At 40.5% G+C, this 18,403-nt stretch overlaps 1 protein-coding gene and 1 long non-coding RNA gene across 2 annotated transcripts; both read right to left on the minus strand.

The window, feature by feature from the left end:
• Positions 1 to 6,909: 6,909 nt before the first annotated feature.
• fcgbp (Fc gamma binding protein) lies at positions 6,910 to 15,691 on the minus strand (the record flags this gene model as incomplete). Its single annotated transcript, XM_079342785.1, is given in 14 exon segments — positions 6,910 to 7,127; positions 9,394 to 9,412; positions 9,416 to 9,551; positions 9,553 to 9,839; positions 9,843 to 9,956; positions 13,103 to 13,170; positions 13,596 to 13,998; positions 14,000 to 14,057; positions 14,100 to 14,164; positions 14,351 to 14,449; positions 14,558 to 14,697; positions 14,744 to 14,884; positions 15,089 to 15,247; positions 15,649 to 15,691. Coding segments are annotated over 14 exon segments (1,950 nt in total).
• On the minus strand, positions 15,691 to 17,315 carry LOC306823374. The gene is made up of 3 exons (XR_013778989.1): positions 17,162 to 17,315; positions 16,567 to 16,735; positions 15,691 to 16,127 (listed from the first exon to the last, which is right to left on the minus strand). It is a non-coding gene; the product is annotated as an uncharacterized lncRNA (long non-coding RNA).
• Between the last annotated feature and the right edge of the window lie 1,088 nt (positions 17,316 to 18,403).

Here is an 18,403-nt window from a genome sequence, read left to right on the forward strand (position 1 = left end):
TGCTAAGAGTGAACATTTACTTCTCCAACTCAGAATCAGCTGTCTCTGAAATTTCCCTAAAATATTTTTGAAATCCTTAGTCCAATATTTTGGGAGCATTTCTGGAAACATTTTGAAGCTTTCATTTGGAATTTTCTTTAACCATCCTATTTGTTGAAACATTTATGGGACAGAATTGTCCATGGAATTATAAGGAATTTTTCCTTGAAGTTTGGGGGAACGTTATGTTGAATTCTGGAAAATTTTCCAGAAACTTTCCAAGTTTTCTTTGTGAATATTCAAAAAATGTTTAGGCAAATGGGATGGATATTTTTCGATGTTTAAAAAAATATTTTCTGGAACATTTTAGCAGAAATGTTCAGACAATTTATACACACACACACACACACACACACACACACACACACACACACACACACACACACACACACACACACACACACTTTAAATAGACACTGGGAGTTTTACACCTTGTGCTATCCTCAATTTGAATTTAAACCAATTCCCTGAAATGTTACATTAAATGTTTCTAGAGGTTTCCTGCTAATTTTCCACGAATAGTGGGGGAATTTTAGGTGAATTCTCCCAGATACTTTCCCCACAAGTTTTCATGTTTTTCATGAACCTTTTCTTGGAAATTTTACCAGAAATTTAGGGGAATTTTCCAATTCTGGAATTTTCAGAAATGATCCTGGACATCTTTGAGTATTTTACTTGAATTTTCTCTGGAATTTCACCAGGATATTTGAGGAAATGTTCTCGAGAATTTCTCCAGAAATGTGAGTCCAGACTGTTTTTCAAGAATATTCGTAGAATTTTCATTATTTTTACTATTTTCTCTCGGGAAGTCCAGCAGTTTTCCTTGGAAATGTTCCTGATATTTATTTCTGCTTCATGACTCTTCCCAGGAAATTCCTAAACTTCAGTTTTCCCAGTTTGTTTTATTTCTAGGGAATTCTTGGGATTTCTCTTACAATAAACTATAGTAACAAGACTACACTTTCAAACAAAATAATCAGTTTTACAGTAACAATATTTATGTTTAAAGCCAAGACAAAAATATTGCTTGAATTTTTACTTTTAATGGTACATTTAGATTTTGATGGAGTTGAATTTAGTGTTAAATTCAAATCCTGATAGTTAAAAAATGTAATTTAATTGTTTAAAACAGTATCCAATAATTGATAAATCATTTCAATTATCATTGACAAGTTGACTATATAGAAAGTTGCAGCCTTTACTAGCACCCATGTAAACCTGCCAGACAGTGGAAGGACTTAAAAAGACCAGAGCATATCAAAAAGCCTTCTTTTAAAGTTATCTAAAGTGAAGTAGTCAGGTACAAAACCGTGCTTCACAAATCAAACATATGAAAAGAAACTGTCAAAAACCATGGAAAACAGATTAGACTATTTGTGCCAAGGCAATCAAAGGAATCAGACAATAAAAAAAAAAAAAAAACTAGGACTCGACTAAAGCAGTTCAAAGAAAGAATATGACACCAAAGATAAAATGCCTGCAAACACCTTTATTTTGAATTTCAAAAGCAGGGATAAATGCTAGCCTTTAATGGATGGATTGCTTTTTCACTTTGAAAACCATTGTGAGGGATTTAGACTAAGAAATAGTCACTTGACTGCTTCTCAGCAGCACTCAATAAGTCACTTGCAAAGACAATATAATTGCATAATGGAAATATTATCAATATCTGCGCCTTTGCTGTGAAAAGAACATTTTCTGGGCTCAGTCAGAGCCGGCAGGATTTAGATTACTCTCCTGTTTCACCAATTCAGTTTAATGGTTCGAACTCAATAGCAGCTGAAGGTAAATGGTATTCCCAACAAAAGAAAACTTCATTTTAGATGGCTATCCTTTTTTTGCTGTACACTCTAATTCTTTACCTGTTTAACATTCTGCATCATTCACCCAAGCAGAAAGGTTTAACCACACAACAATTCTCTCAACTGACGGGGTTGACACAGTAGGGAATTGCTTTAAATTGAGCGTTCACTTGGCTGCATGTCCTGCTGGGGAAATCTGAGTCAAGTTTTGTAGAAATTTGGCAGTGATTGATTAATAGAGCTAAGTCCCTTTTAGTAGGATTCATTTGTTAAAGGACAGCAGGATTATTAAGAAGAGTTATAGAAACATTCCTCTACATTTTTAGATTTCCCACATTACTACTACTCCTGCTTTTGTTCAACTTAAAACATTTTGTCTAGCCTTAACATACAGTATGCCACACAATAGATTGTAATTTAAGAAGTGGAACTGGAGTGTGTTGTGCCTCAAAAATACAACACATTTGAAAAAATAGGCTTGGAGCTGAATAAATCACTCATATGAATACGAATTACAATCTCATTTGCTTAAAGCACAGATTCCTTTTCCGCTACTTTAGTGAAATTTTCCTTGTTAAGTATTAAATATGTATAGTATTGCAATAATATGAATATTTGTTACAAGCCAACTCAACATTTCCGAATGACAGGGCTTAACTGCTAATTGCAGTATAGATGTGTTTTCTCTTTTTTATGTATATTTTTTAATATGCTATGGTCGACAGGAACGGCCCGTTTGGAACAACTGGGAAAAATAAAACACATTTATTTCCAAACCAAAATGTATTACTCACCAACTATGCTTTATGCCACTTAATTTTCCAATAAAGTGAATCCCTTAAAAAAACAATCCTGAAAAGCTGTGACTCATTCAAGCCACAGTGATTATCACTGAAATGAGAAAGATTTATTGAATACTTTATGGAATACCTCTCAGGTAAAGCAGAATGTAGTGCGCAAAATCACAACATATCTTCAAAGATACCAAAGAGACAGACACTTCAGGTAAGTTTCATTATGGGGGTCGAGGTGGGGGTTTCATAAGATACCGACTACTGTACATTGTATAATCTTCAAAAAACAGAACATAAAGTATATGCTCAGCTAAACAAACACGATCCACCAATGTTTATCTTTTGTCTTTTATACCAGCTTACCCTTGTAAACAAAAGTGTCCAATGTCCGTTCTTGCAAAATGTTTCTTTTAGTCACTGGACACATATGGTGGATTAATATAAACATTTGCCCTCATTATTTTATTAGTCTAAACCCAAACAATAGAGCCTGGAGAGGACCTGATTACAAAGCTATATGGGCACAACTGATAAGAACTTCCAGTGTAATGTATATACAAGAAAGTCATAATATCCAGAGTTTCAATAAAAACAAAGTTGTTTAAATGTTTTGTATTTAAAACAATACAGATTAATAGAAGAGTAAAACAGACAGCTATCATCCGTTGAAGCCACTGTGAAGAGAGAAAACCCTCATTATAAAATGTTGAACAGATAAGAGACAGTACTGTTGTTGCAAGAGGATTACTCACCAGCCTGGAAAGTCAGAGAGAGCCCATGAGCTGACCAAACTGTGAGAGTGTAGGTCATTCAGGTTTCCACATACACCACACAATTTTTCTGAGTAGCAGAGAGGAGCCTTCATTGTCACCATGGTAACGCCAATTTCTACATCCAGCTCTTTCTCCATCCCAGCACCCCAGGATCACAGTGACCTCTGACTTGTCCTGGCTCACTCCTGATGTCAGAAAGACCCCAAATGGCAAAATGTGAGGGAGGGACACAAACTGTCTATTCACCGGTGGGGCACAACAGCAGAATAAAAAATTCACATAAACATAGCAGGTTTTGCAAAATGGCTTGAAGTATGTTACCATCAAAACACTTAGCAGAGTTATACCCTCACTGTGACATCCTGAATGGTGATTGATGATCCATGCAGAAGAATTTGAAACACACTGACTGGTCTGGAGCTGCCTTTGCAAGTCCCACAGTAAGACATCACACTGAACCACTGGGTGCTGGCTTCATCACACAGAGACATAAGACTGTAAGCTACCAGGGCTCCAGGATTAGCTGCTGCCCACTGACCGTGGACACCTAAGCTCACAAACTTCAGGTGTATTCTGACAGCTCCAAGAGCCATTCCTAAGAGCTCATTGCTGCCCCGAATCACAACCTGCATCCTCACAAAGCGCCCCACTGAGAGGTTGCCAGGTGTTGTTTTAGTCTAATAGTGGTGCTCAAGGGGGCGATGTCTACTGAATACTACTTAAATGTATGTTTTTAAGTGCAATCTTTCTTAGAAATGTTGGACATATTGAAAACCGTCCTGTAATACAGTAGGTTTTTGTAACACTGTTCTCTTCACAGGGTGACAAAGTTGGGACTTACTGGATGATGGACCTTCATAAGGCTAAGAAGTATTTTACCCTGTCAGTGATGGCTTCATTTCAGCTCTTGTTTACAAGTGCAGTACATCGCTTGAGGGGAATTCTCCAGATAATATCCTGCTGTGATCTCTCATTATCTCACTTTGACTTGCTGCAGAAAAAATATTAGGGGTTTGAAGGAGAAGCACCAGGTGAAGTCCAACTGAAAAATGTGGCCGTTTGCGTTCACACATTCAACTTCTCTGGCAAATATCAGGAGTTTTTCACAGGAGTTTTCTGCAAGTGTGAAAGCCCTGTGTCATGTTCATTGCTTCTTTATCTTTCAATGTTTTATTGAATCTTTGTCTATTGTCAGGATAAGTACATTATGTAAAGCACTTTGTAGCGTTGATTTTTGGTGCTTGTTTTAAAGGAGTGAGGAAGATAATGCTGGAGGAAAATCTCCAGTATGTTCCTGACAGTGAGGTGAGTTCTGTTCTTTCGCTTGAAGCTGGGATTACACATCTGGACAAGTAAATAAACCTTTTTTTTTTCTTGTCTATTCTTCTATTTAAAGATACCCTGAGTCTTTGGGACCTTCACTTCCTTGTCATGATCTCTATTTAACCAACTATATTAGAACCAGCACCAGCTTCAACTCATTTAAAAAACAAAGTATATTTTTCCTGCTTGGCCAATTAAGCAATACTCCATCATAATCATTCTTTGCTAGAAGTGCTTATGTTGTCCTTTTTTCCCTCTTCGTTAATGTTTACTCTTTCTTGTTGTGTTCTTTTACATTTTGAGTACGTTTTCTGGTTAGCTATATATATTTGCTTGGATTAGTTAATTTGTTTCTTTGTTACCCGTTAGGAGAGTCACTCAACAAGCCCTTTCGTGTTTAATTGGGTTCTCCAGCACATTTCTTCAAAACATCCTTTTTTGTATTAACCAATAATACTGTCTGTCATGTACTTTTTTCATTCGAGTTGGTTTGTTTTAAGTGCATTGAATAAATAAATAAATAAATATATTAACTGTAAAAGGGGGATGGGGCTTTTCATCAAAGATGGCATAATTCGGACGGTCAGATTCAGAGTGGGGCGACGGCCCTTATCTGGTTGCCAAGCAGATAAAATCACAGAAGGCACAGGTAAGATTTGTTGTTTTTCATAGAATGTGTTAAAGGGTGGCAGATTGACACACAAATAACAACTTTTTGACGTGTATATTGCCAGCGTAGAGACTTCCCAGGGAAAACTCGAATTCGTGGAAATATAACACGGTCAGTGTCAATCATATCGGGAACAAATTTCGGAAGATCTAAGATTGGAGGGCCGGACTCTTGAATTAGTTGAGAGCCCAGAAGCTTGGCCTTTACTCCTTGATCGGTAATGAATCTTCAAATCTATTGATGAGCCATTATTTGGACTGAATTGATTCACACGTGTATGATCTGTTTTGAACCTCATATAACTTAATAATGGCAGAAAAAGTGATTGAAAAGTGGGAGGATGGAAAGCCCAGCATGGTGGTGTTGGCATTTCTCAACAGGCAATCATGGAAACAGCAAAGATGTAAAATGTTAAGAAATGCTTATACATATTTTGAAAGCATTTTTTGCAATGTTTAAAAAACAATTAAAATATCTTTAAAACGTTAAATTTGTACATTTAAAAGCAATTTTGCACTGTTAAAAACACAAGTAAATTGTAATGAAATCTTTACATTTGCGTAAATATGTTAAAAACGTTTTAACTGTTAAAACAAGCTAAATGTCTTTAAATCTTTATATATGTATAACATTTTAAGAGCATTTTTTGCACTGTTAATATTTTGGTTTAAATTTGGTTAATTTATTTGTGTGCTTTATTTTAATCTACTCAATTTAAACAGGTTATTCTTTAGCAACTGAATTCAGTACTAATGATCAACAGGACATCACAGACCCTGCTGTCATGTGGGGATAGACTGCACTCATTACACTCTCTCTCACAGGTGTCTGTGCAGTGTTCTCCAGGAGCCAACTCTGCCCAGCTTTGCAGGAGCTCTGCAAAGCTGATGATGAGATGGCCATTCCTCAGTTCCATGTCATCATACTCTTCCTCATTGAAGTTCCCACAGAGGCCTGAAGCTAAGCCATCATATACCTGGGGTACAGTTAGCCTGAGGTATTGTGTACAGGACAAAGAGATTTCCAATCCAGATTGTGTTTCTATAATCAATCTGTGGCCTTCCTGATATGTTTAAGTTCACCATTTTCAAAAAGAATGTTGCGCTATTTATTAACCTGAAAGCAAAGCCAAAGGATTTGACATACTTTTCTTGAATAATGAAATTTGTACAACATGCAGAACTTACCTGTTCTTTCCAAAAAATTTCAGGGTCAATAGACGTCTCAAGAGAATACAAATGCTAGTCTGCTTATTGTGAAGTTTCCACTGTTTTCCCTTTCAAAGCTTATTAGAAGAGTATAGTTTGGAGTAGCCTCAGAGGAGAATGACAATAGATATGTGCAAGCTCCATGGTGAAGCAGAACAACACAATTGAATGTAATGTAGCCGAAACCAGCAAACACTTGGCTCACACCATACTGCAAGGCAAGGCCCTCCTCTTCTAAACGGTCCCCGATAGGGATGCAGGTGACTCGTCCTCTTTCACAGTTACATTTTTGGCAGCTTTTCATGAAGAGAAGGGGCCTGCGGGGTGATAGTGTCCCTCATGCATGCAGCCGCAGTCAGAAATCAGCACACACTGGCCATTGCTTAAGACGTAGCCGGGGTCACACTGGCATCCTTCCTCACATCCTCTGTTACAGTTTTCAGAGGACAGTTCTTGGCACACATCAGGACATCGAGGTCCACACAGCTCATAGTGGCTTTTTTTAGGGCATGACATATCTAGAGGGACAGCAAGTAAATAAGTTCACAACTTAACTGAATCACAAGACTTTTGAGGATCTAATGCTTCAAGTATTCAGTTCATACTTGAGCTTAAATATGAATACTACAAAAACTCATTCAACATTCTCTAAATTATCAACACATTGACCTTCAAGGGTATTCATCTTATTCTTGACCTTTTGAAATTAGTATTAAAAAAAAAAAAACTTGGGAAACCTGATTAATTTTTGTTGTTAAGTCCACTTGAGCAAAATGATTTGCCATTTTCTAATCAGCTGTATGGCTTTGTTCTCAAATCAACTGTTAATTTGATTAATGTATTCTAAAAACACACTACTCACAATAAGTTAGAGATATTGTTATTTACATGAGTGCTTTTCCTATTTGGTCTGAATTTTAATGAAATAAGTAATAGTTCCATTTGATATTAGTATTAATAAATGAGAAGAAGCACCATTTTCATTAGTGCAATATTTATTACCCCAACCATTTAGACAATAACAAAGATGGCCCCAAATAACCAAAAATGATCAAAGTCAGAAACGGGTGTTTCCACCATTTGCCGCAATGACAGCGATGTCTCATGCTCCTAACTAGCCTCATGATGTTGTTCTGAGGCAATGCGTTCCACTACTCCACAAGTGCTAAAAGCAGTTCTGCCAGGTTACGTGGAGGTGGAGTACGAGCATCCAGCCGCTGGTATAGCTGGTCCTAAGACGTGCTCTATGGGGTTCACGTCAGGGATGGCATGATGTGGTGGAGCGTTATCATCCATGAACAGACAGTCTGGGGTGTGCTGGTGGAATTGGGGGATAATGATTGGTTCTATGATTTCTCTGAGGTAAAAACGTGCAGTGACCATCTACATCTACAATCACCAAATCTGTTTTGTGCTGACTGGTGATGCCTGCCTAGACCGGACCATGTTGACCTTGGCGTAACGCTCACCTTGCTTTCTCCAGCAACGCTGACAACCAAAATTTCTGTGCAAGGTGACCCGACACCCATCAGGGAACAGGATGGTAAACCACTGATGCATTGTCCAGGTCACATGGTTTTGTACCCACCGCAAACGGTCACAGCGATGTCTTGGTGTCAGTGGAGTAACCAGCAACAGTTGTCTGGCACTCAAACCAAAGCGGTGGAGTAGGTTGAGAATGTTTTTTTCTGGACACGCTAGCAGCCCTCACTTCTCGTAAACAGGCCTGCAGCTGTGTGGCAGTAGCATAACGGTGTCTGAGTGCATAGGTCCTGAGGTATTAGTCATCATCTCTCGTGGGGCTCCACTCCTTGGTCGGTCACGAACACTGCCAGTAGTTCTGTGTCTGGCTGTCTGACACTTTGAGACACACCAAGTTAACGAGTAACATCTGACTGCCTGCTACCGAGTTGAAGGCGCTATGGCCAGGTGGCGCTGCTCGTTTGATAAGTTATGTTGTCTGTTTGTGTGTGTGCTTGAATAATGAACTGGGTATGACTTACTGACAATACTAGTTTTTTATACACCCAGAATGTTTCAATTGATACCACATTGAAATGAGTTGTCTTTTTGTATTTTTTGGTATTGGCCCCAATACTTAAGGCACACTGTAACCATTACATGGGAAACACAAAATGAGGTGCGTGTATCACCCTGATACAATTGCCTCCCTATCCTTAAAATCACTGAAGTGATACAAACACCTTATGTATGAAACCCACTGAGGACCTCACAATATCCTTAACTTATTGTGAGTAGTGTACGTTTGAACAACTGCACAGTACTTTTCTCCTCTTTTTATTCAAAGTATGTGTGTTGCCCTGTTTCAGGTAAGTGCTGCCTTCCTTTCTCTTCATGGCAGGATAAACGAAGGAGACAGCAAGTACCCATCTTGGGAAAGGGGATAAAATCTGACCAGTGACACTGCAGCTATTATTTTATGCCCTGTACTTGGTGCAATTGCCCCTTCCAACTTAACTACCAGGGTGCCTTCCCATCTTAGTTAGAAGTATGGACTATGGTCAATTTGTTGGGATTTTTCCCTGACACAAAGTTCACATGATTACTGCTTGGTATAAAATGTTCATTAAAGCCTCAGTAAACAAGTGAGCTCTCAAGTAATTGCCAATTTCACAGTGGAATAGCCCTGAACATGGACAGACATTTTAAGCATCACACATCAAATGTCTTCAGCCTCAGGCTGGACACTAATCAGTTGTGAGCTGTTAAAGCTAAAATAAAAAAAGTCACAGATGAAGACGCAGATTTAAACTATGTACTTACGACAGAAAGTGTCACTTCTTCAATGCCTTACTGGTAGTCGAGCCATTTGGCAGGCGGCTGCATAAGATGCAATGGAGCTACAGAGTGCAAAGCAGTGTTTGCTATAAGAGCAGACATCTTCTACACAACTGTGGAAGTAATTCTTGGGACTTAACTGAGGAACCGTCTGCAAAGGGCCCAAGCTCATTCAACACCCCACAGAAATCGCTGCCTTCAAACTGCTTCTCTGCCTCAACCGGACAATGCTTCAGTCTGAAGATATTGTCGTCCCTGAAGGCCTCTGCTTCCCGAGACCTCAAGCTGTGGACAAACTTCAGTTTATTTTGGGCTTGTTCTTCATCAGGCATCATCAGGTCATCCATAGGGTCAGAGTTCACATTCCCACAAAGACCAGAGACAGATGAGGCACAGCTTCTGGGAAGAATAACCATTAGAGTGCCGGTGTTTTAGATGACCAGCTGTAAGCCCACATTGCTCTGAATGACGAGCGATGAAGTTGTGTGGTAGGCATTTACATGACCTGAGGGGTGAGAGTATGGCAAGGTCTCATGAAGTCCATCAACCTGCCGATGAAAAAAAACTAAATACATTCAACTTTATATATATTTGTTGATTTGAAAGACTGAACTTAAGAGATCAAACAGTACTCACAAACCTTTCCTAGATTATGATAAATTCAGGGTCACAGAAGCAGCCCATTACACAGGGCTTTGAGACAGGCCGTGGTATTACACTTGCAGGATGGAGGACAGGCTGTGCCACAGGTCTTGTAATGACTGTTTGGTGGACAGTGCACACCTGAAATGACATTGTTTTGTAATTTAGAGATCTTATGATATTCATAATTTACAAAAAACAAAACATTCAAAACAACTACTTTCCAGCTGTCACTTAACTATGGTAGTTATCCCTGAATGCTTCACAAACTATAGAATAGGAATTTATAGCTTGGTCAACAGCTTGCAATGTTCAATGTTGCATAAGGTCGCTTAAACAGTTTTCACAGAAGGAATCAGGGGCCATCAGATTATGGCAGTAAGCCATTGGACCCCTCTTATCCTTAAGTACTTCACACAGTCTGCTGTAACTAGCAGCAATGTCAGAAACATTATCTACAGGGAAGGTGATTCTAGGATCCTGCTTACAGTTAGTGTAACAGGTGTCATCTCCATCAAAGAGCTGATAAGCCTCAGCAAACCCCACACTTAGTTAAACCACCCTTGAGTTAGTAGGAGACGAACTAGGCTTAGTAACAGTCAACTCATTTTTATGATCACCATTAAAGTTGCTACGAATACCATAGACTTGGCCCTTGTAGGCTGGGCTCAGTGTAATCACAACAGTGGAATTCCCATAAATACAACATGCAAGCCTAAGTCAGTCTTCAGCTGAGCTTTACCTTCTTTGTGAGAGACTTCGATCGTACCCTGAAGCAGGTTAATAGGAACGTAAATCAACTGACCGTTTATCTGAAAATAAAAAGTACAATTGTAAGCATTAGAAACAATACTGAGCAACTTTGTCATTCAGAAAGCTACCATTACTTACATTGACGGTACTTTTTTAACTACAAAGCTTGATGCTGAACCCATAAGCTTGAGCTGTGACTCCTCTGTGGAAGGTACAGCACTACTGCTGTTGCAGAGATTCTTCTTGGACACACTAAAGGGAGTCAGTCCACTTGCTTCCCCTTTGTTGGCTGCAAGCAGATATGTGTAACTACCCTCAAAGTTGTAGTTTAGCCAATCAAAGGTGTGGTAGTGCTGGCCTCCCTATGTCCAACACAGCTCCAGAAGGCTCTCACAAACAGGAACACCATTGCTCAGGTAACATTTCTCTTTTTCATCACATCTTTCCTCGCAAGGATCTGAGGTTTGTTCTGTAAAAGGGAAATACATTAACTCAGTATGAGTAATACGTCAAATCCCGCAATTCATCTTTCTGTATTAATAGACTTACCATCTTTGTGGCAACCCAAGACCCCATCTAAAACACCACATTGTGCAGTGGAGGACACGCGTACTGTTCACAAACTAGAGGAGGCCCACAGGTGCAGTTAACAGCACAGTTATGTAGCAGTTTGCTCTCAGCTGCCTGGAATTAAAAACAATGACATGAAAGAAGCCAATTTAAAATACTGGATTGCTACTGAAGAGGCAAAACTTTAAGCTAACTATCAAAAATAGTCCTAAGAAAATGTTAGTTTATCAAGATTTGTAATTTTACTAACTGTCCTGGACATAGAGTATTTGATCACGACCTTACCTTAAACCTCCTCCCCTCCTATATGCATTCACACTGCTCTGTTGATACACAGGTATTGCCATCATAAAGGGTTCCAATATTACACTGGCAACCTTCCTCACAGTCCTTGGGGCACTGAACTCCCTGGCTTATCTCAGGAAACAGTGAGGAGCAGACATTGGCACACTGGCTGTAGTAGCTGAATTGAGGACATTGATGAGCTGTAAAATGAAATGAACAAATTGATCTCAATCACTTTAATAATTTAAAGCACTTTATTACCACAGAAAAGCACAGGGCGGTGGGGTGGGTAGTGGAGGTTGTAGGCTTAGGTAAACAGGTAGGTTTTTAGATGGGATTTGAAGAGGGGTAGGGAGGGTAGTCCAAGGATAGGCTGGGGAGTCATGCTAAGCGAGTAGAATTTCTCTGGGTACACTTAATGCTGACAAGAAGAGAAGAGTCCCTTGGGATGGGTCAGAAGACCGCAGTACAGTTCAGAGGTGTACTCTGGCATAGGTGGCTGACATCGTTGACAGGTGCTGTAACATATGTCGCTGCAGGATGTCTTATTATTAAACAACTTCCATGAGGGCCCAACCACCTCAGGTTCAGAGATCATAGATCCACTGGGCAGCTGCAGGTCATCTGAAGGATTGTAATTATAGTTTCCACCAAGGTCACAGGTTGTCTGGTGGTGAATGTTTGTAATTTTGACCAGAATGTGGTTTTTATGGTCTGATACCATTTCAATTGACTGTGGTATCTTTATGGTTATCCACCCATTTTTTTTGGCTCAGGGTAAAATTGTTTTGGGTGAACGGCAGGTTCTCATCAACTCCATTTACCTAGACGAAATAAATCATTTTTAATCATAATATACAGTACAGTTTGTGTATACTATGAAAAATGACTAAGCAAACAATAAATCATGTTGAAGGCTGTGAAATTATCACATAAATTACCAGAATATTTTCCAGGAAAAGCTGTGGATATCTCAAAATACATTTTATCGACTTGCAAGTCGATTTGCCTCCACTTGCTGTGGTCTTGCTTTGCAGCAATGACAACAGGCTCCACATCCACCTTCTTGAGTGCATGTCTGCACCAGGGTGAAGTTACAAGAACCATGACATTTAAATGCCCGTCCATCAAACGTGGAGTATTGGGACCCATAAACAGAGCAGTGTGCTAGCTTGGGTTTGGGGTAGCAACCTTGAACGTGCCTAAAAAGCTTACACTCCTCATACTTCCTACAAAAAAAAAATATGACAAGTCATGCGTATCCCAGCATTGCATTGACAGCTTTTTTTTCACATGCTGACACCTCCTGTCCTGCCTGGAGGTATTCTCCCTGGTGAAAGCAGCCACAGTTTTTTTGCAGATGCACTGATTGCCACTGTGAACTAAACCTGCTTCACAAAGGCAGTTCTCCCCAGTGTTCGGAGGCACCTCTACCGTGTTATTCTGAAAGCCGAGGCAGAGGTGAACAGAGGCAGAACTCATGCTGCAACTGGTGCTGGAGAGACGGAGAGTCTGTAGAGAAACATAGAGACAGTTACTTAGGAACGGAAGACAGGAAAATACTGTAAAGGTTAATGTTGACCAGTGATGCATTAGTACCATCTAGTGGTCTAACGGCACCTGAAAGGTTGTGGCCTCAATAACAATAAGTCAAAGCATACAGTAGAAATTACAGATAAATCTTTTAGCTTGCAGTAGATACACAGGGAAAATAAACTTTACATTCAGCCCTTACAGGCATTTCAGGCAACTCTAGCCTCTCTTCCCCACGTTACATGATCAATATCAACAATCTAAACATGATGGAATAGCATCTGCAAACTCCACATTTCATTTGGTGTGCAATGATGCTGAACTCCAAACAGCACAGTTACAATTGTAGAGGATATTAATTTAATTCACTAGCACAACAAAGCTTGGAGCACATTAACACTCACAGCAGAATCCAGGACTCCTCCAGGCATAAACTGTAGCTCTGTGGGAGAGGCAGACAGAAGTATACACTGCCAAGGAGTGACACAGTGCAGGCTGGAGACCTCCGTGAAGACACAGGTCACTGACGCAGCGCTTGTAAAAGCTGGAGGGGTTCACTTTGCCATGACAATGTCTAAATGCTCCATTAACTTCAAGAATCTTCCCGCAAGCCTCCGGGTCAGAGAAGAGGGCCAGACGCTCAGTTGAACATTTTGGACAACTTCCTCCTAGACAGCCATCCACACACCAGGGATTCTGCCCACTCCTCCAAGCATTCCCAAACTGCTCATGACTGAGATGCTCTTCTGCACCACTTGCTGTGAGATCATCAGCAGGATCAGAGTTGAAGTTACCACACAGGCAACAACATAGCATTAGCATATTTACTGGACATCTGAATGTTGACTACGCCCTCTGTGCAGAGGCTGAATTCAAAGCCCACATCAGTGTAGATTTAAGTGTGCAACCCCAGAGAGTAGGCCAGCGCAGTAGGGCCCAGGTGATAGGGCATGTTCTTTATGACATCATCAACCTGCAGGGGGTGCCAACATTACATAAGAAACACAGCATAGGGCAACACATTTTCAACAGTAAACTGAAGTGTTGTTTATTTATTCCAACATTCAGTTTATGACTTATAACAGTGTAAAAAAATTAATTAGCATGTATCTGTACGTTCCATGTTTTTGCCGTTTAGCTCTACAAGTACACCGCTCACATTGACCTGAACATGAAGCGCTAACTCCAGGTGTCCGTCTGTCTGCACATGAAGCTGAATGGCATGTATACCCTGCTTGGTTCCACACATGCCAAGAATCTGGTATTGACAGATGACACGCAAATCATAGTCATCCTGGCCAAAGGTCGCTATGGGATGACCACTGAATATGCATGTCAGCTGTGGGTGAGATATGCAGCTTCTGACTCCATTTCCAAGAGTGCAGGATTCATCAGGGCCACAAGAATCCACATGGCACTGTATCCCGTTGGTGTGGGGGTCACAGAAACATTTTTTCAGTGCATCAGTCATCAGCCCAAAAGGTCTCGTTTCTGTGGTAATGATAGCTGTTGTGATTTCAGCCACACTGGGACAATGGGACACAGATGTCACCATCCAGGATGAAGCCTGGGTCACACTGGCAGGTCTCCACACAGGCCAGGGTGCGGACATTTGGACCTAAAGGGGCTTCACAGGTGGCGGGGCAGGCTGTGCCAGAGGACTCAAAATGACTACTTAGAGAGCATGATATGGCTGATGGGAAAGAAAAATCAGTCACCATATAAAGGAAACTGCACAAACAATTCATGACTGCAGCTGATGTAATTTAGTGGCATTTGGCGTACTTTACATGTGCGGTTAGAAACTTTTCATTAAGATTGAGGGTAGTTCTGCACATCACATAAAAGCAAAAACATACAACAAAGCAGGTTATCAGTTAAAGAAAACAAAGCTTACAGCAGTTGGTGCCTTTCTGCCACTCTTCGACCTTAATCTGGGCCTTCTGGCAGGCTGCAGCATATGCCTCCAAGATGTGGCACAGGGTCCTCTGAGGGTCATCACTAGAGTGCAGGTCAAATATGCTCACTGCTGTGAAAATCTTGGCTAACAACTTCTCTGCACAGGTAGAAGGGATTTTTGTGGTGTACAAATGTATTCATGCAAAGAGATCCACTGCCTTGCTACACATTTCTTTTGCAGCTGTTCAGCAGAGCAGCATGGGCACACATCTCCACAGTCTGCTGTACACCAGGCTTCCTTATCAGGAACTCTCCAGTGCCAACCAAAGGTGGTAGCATCCTCAACTTTACTTTGTGGGCTCCTGAGATCATCCTCTTCAATGCCATTATTATTCCCACACAAACCATTGACAGCTGTTTTATTGGGGAGGAGGATAGTGGCAAAATGAGAGCAGTCAGACTTCACTTGAATGCCCAGATTTGTCACATAACAACAAAGAAACCACTCTGGATATTTTTATGGATCCAAACTGTAGAGTCAAGGGTAGTAGTCTTTACTCTCCATTAATCTGTTGAGAGGAAGAACACATTTTGCATACATTCTAGAATGATGCTTTATTCTTTTTGAGGACAAACATTAAGAACGCATCAACTGGCTTCTTTTGTATAAAAACATGTTTATAGCAAAAATCTGACAGGAAGGTAAGGATAATAAGGATGCAAACTTGCACAAGCATGGCCTCTTTCCCCTCTGTAGATTGCAACACTGTTTAGCACACTTTGACATGAACAGCTCTAATAGAGGAGGCGTCTTTCAGGGTCCTGCCTTTTTGTATTCCGACCCAAAGTGCATCATTGCCAGTGGTGTCATTCATAACTTGCATCACAGTGTAGGTACAGTTCCCTTAAAATTCAAACATCTCTCCATCAAAAGTGTTATAGTGAGCACCTCCCAGTACCCAACACTGAGTCTGCACAAGTTGCCTCTGGCCTCCAGAAGTATCTTTCATCCGTATAGATTTGATTATCAATTTTAGCTGGGAAAGAAAGCAAAAGATTAGTCGTAATTTAGCTCAGAGCCACAAAAATCATGCTGATAAAACAGCAGTTAATAAAGTTAGGTACAAAAGGAAATACATCAATACATGACATAAACAAGTCTGATATTTGTATTTAAAAGCTATACATTTCTGAAGTATGGGATTTGAAGGGCATATTATTTGATCATATTACTTATGACTAAAAAGCAGCTAAATTCTGCTAAAACCCCTCAGTAGACAGGAGATTCTTAAGTACATAATCAACTATCCAAAATGGGGTAAGGATTTAACTGCATTTAAGGTAAAATGACAGGACACCAAAAACACCCGTTTAGCTGTCAGGGTTGTTTTACAACCCCATAAATACAAAGTGACACATGCAGTTTGACATGAATTTTCATTTGACATGAACAGATAACCTGTGAGGAAGTGTCACCTGAAGCAGCAGAACCAGCCCAGCCTACCCTTTTCCTTGCACAGCCCCAAGTATTGTTAAGGGTGCAGCTTTTTCCCTAAGGGCACGAGGCTGGCTCACAGGACATGGTGGCAGTGGCAGAGCAGTGACAGTGCTCAGAGCATCCCTCAGCCCACAAGCTTTCTCTGATCTACAGACAAAAAGTGAGTCAGTGTGGTTTGCTATGTTTTTGGGAACAGTTGGGCAACGCACGCAAACAACCCATAGAGACAAAAAGGCATAGGATTTTGTTATTAGTCATGCCATAAGTACAGGTGAGGCATATTCAATTTGCCAACACATCAATGAGTCATGTTTTGAACAGTGCATGGATTACCTTGGGCACGTCGCTCATTAAGCTCGACCGTTGCAACTTGTTTATAACTGAATGAGCACTGGGGTCACATGCAGATTTGTCATTAAAACACACACCCTAACAAACAAGTTTACATGAAGGCAAACAAAGTTCTTTTTCCCAGTGTGATCTCTTACTGAATGGATAGTTTGACTGGATTAAGAAAAATATCTATGTATTTTAAAAGGCATATGTATGAGCAAAATATTTGTTGAAACTCGCCTCATAATATTGCCCATGGTAGAAGCAGCGACATTCCTCAGCTTTAACGCAGCCATTTCCACTTTGCATGTACCCAGAGTCACACTGACATCCCTCATTACAGGCCCAAGGGCAGGGGATATCGGATAACATACCACAGGACTCAGGGCACACACTGACACATATATCGTAGTGAGCGTTTTCGGGGCATAAGAGCGATGTGGGGAGAGAAAAAGAGAAAATTTTTTTTCATATATAAGATTCATATACAGTACAAAGACATTACATCAATCTGGAAACTTCGCCAAATAGAGCCTGCCAGACTTCCAAAAGTTCAACAGAAGCTTCTGTGCAGAATCCTGATGTGCCATTGCATGAAATTCAATAAAAAAAATGACATGTACATGTTTGAGTGTCAAGGTGATATATACTTGCAGCTCTTCTCACTCCTCCATGGTTGAACGTTAGCTCTAGCCTCCTGGCATGCAAACGTGCACTCACTCAAACTATGGCAAAAGATTCCTTCTTTCCCATTTGACATATATAAGTTGTTCACACAGTTCTTAAAGAAGGGCTCTGCGTCCACAGCAGAGTGACACCCACTAAATGATCCTGCAGGAGCCAGCAGCATGCCACAAAAGTTATCAGAGGCAAACTCAGTTGCCTTGCTAGAGTTGCACACAGAACAGAGCTCACACTCTTGAGAGCAATTGGTTCCAGATTGTGAGAGCATCCAGGGTGATGCGAATATGGAAGCATCACTGGCTAGGCTTCCATTAGGGCCGTGTTTGTCATCTGTATCAACAGCATCAACAGCAGGGAGGTTTCCACATAAAGCCACACATTTTTCTATTTGAGGCAGGAATCACTACTTGTATCAGGTTAGGCCCTCCGTACATAATTACAAGTACAGTGTTGACAACCGGACAGGAAGACCTTTCAAAACACCATCAATAGGGAGACAAAAAAAAAGGAAAATGACCCACATTGAGAAACTGTGTTGGGTTTTGTTTTTTGTGTGCGCATGTGTAACCGCTTACCTTTACTTTTACAAAGTACTCCATCTCCAAGGAAATGATCACACTTTGGAAGCTTAGGTACAGATTTCCATGCTGGAAAATTACATCAGGATCAGGCCTTTCCTCATCACAAGCCGGAGACAAAACATAACGGCAGCTTCCCGGGTTAAAGAGAAAGTTACGTCCATCACAGCGCCTGCAGTGTCTGCCACCTAGGACTACACACTGATGAGGCTATGAAGTA

This window comes from Symphodus melops (genome assembly GCF_947650265.1).
Source record: "Symphodus melops genome assembly, chromosome: 5".
NCBI lineage: Eukaryota > Metazoa > Chordata > Actinopteri > Labriformes > Labridae > Symphodus > Symphodus melops.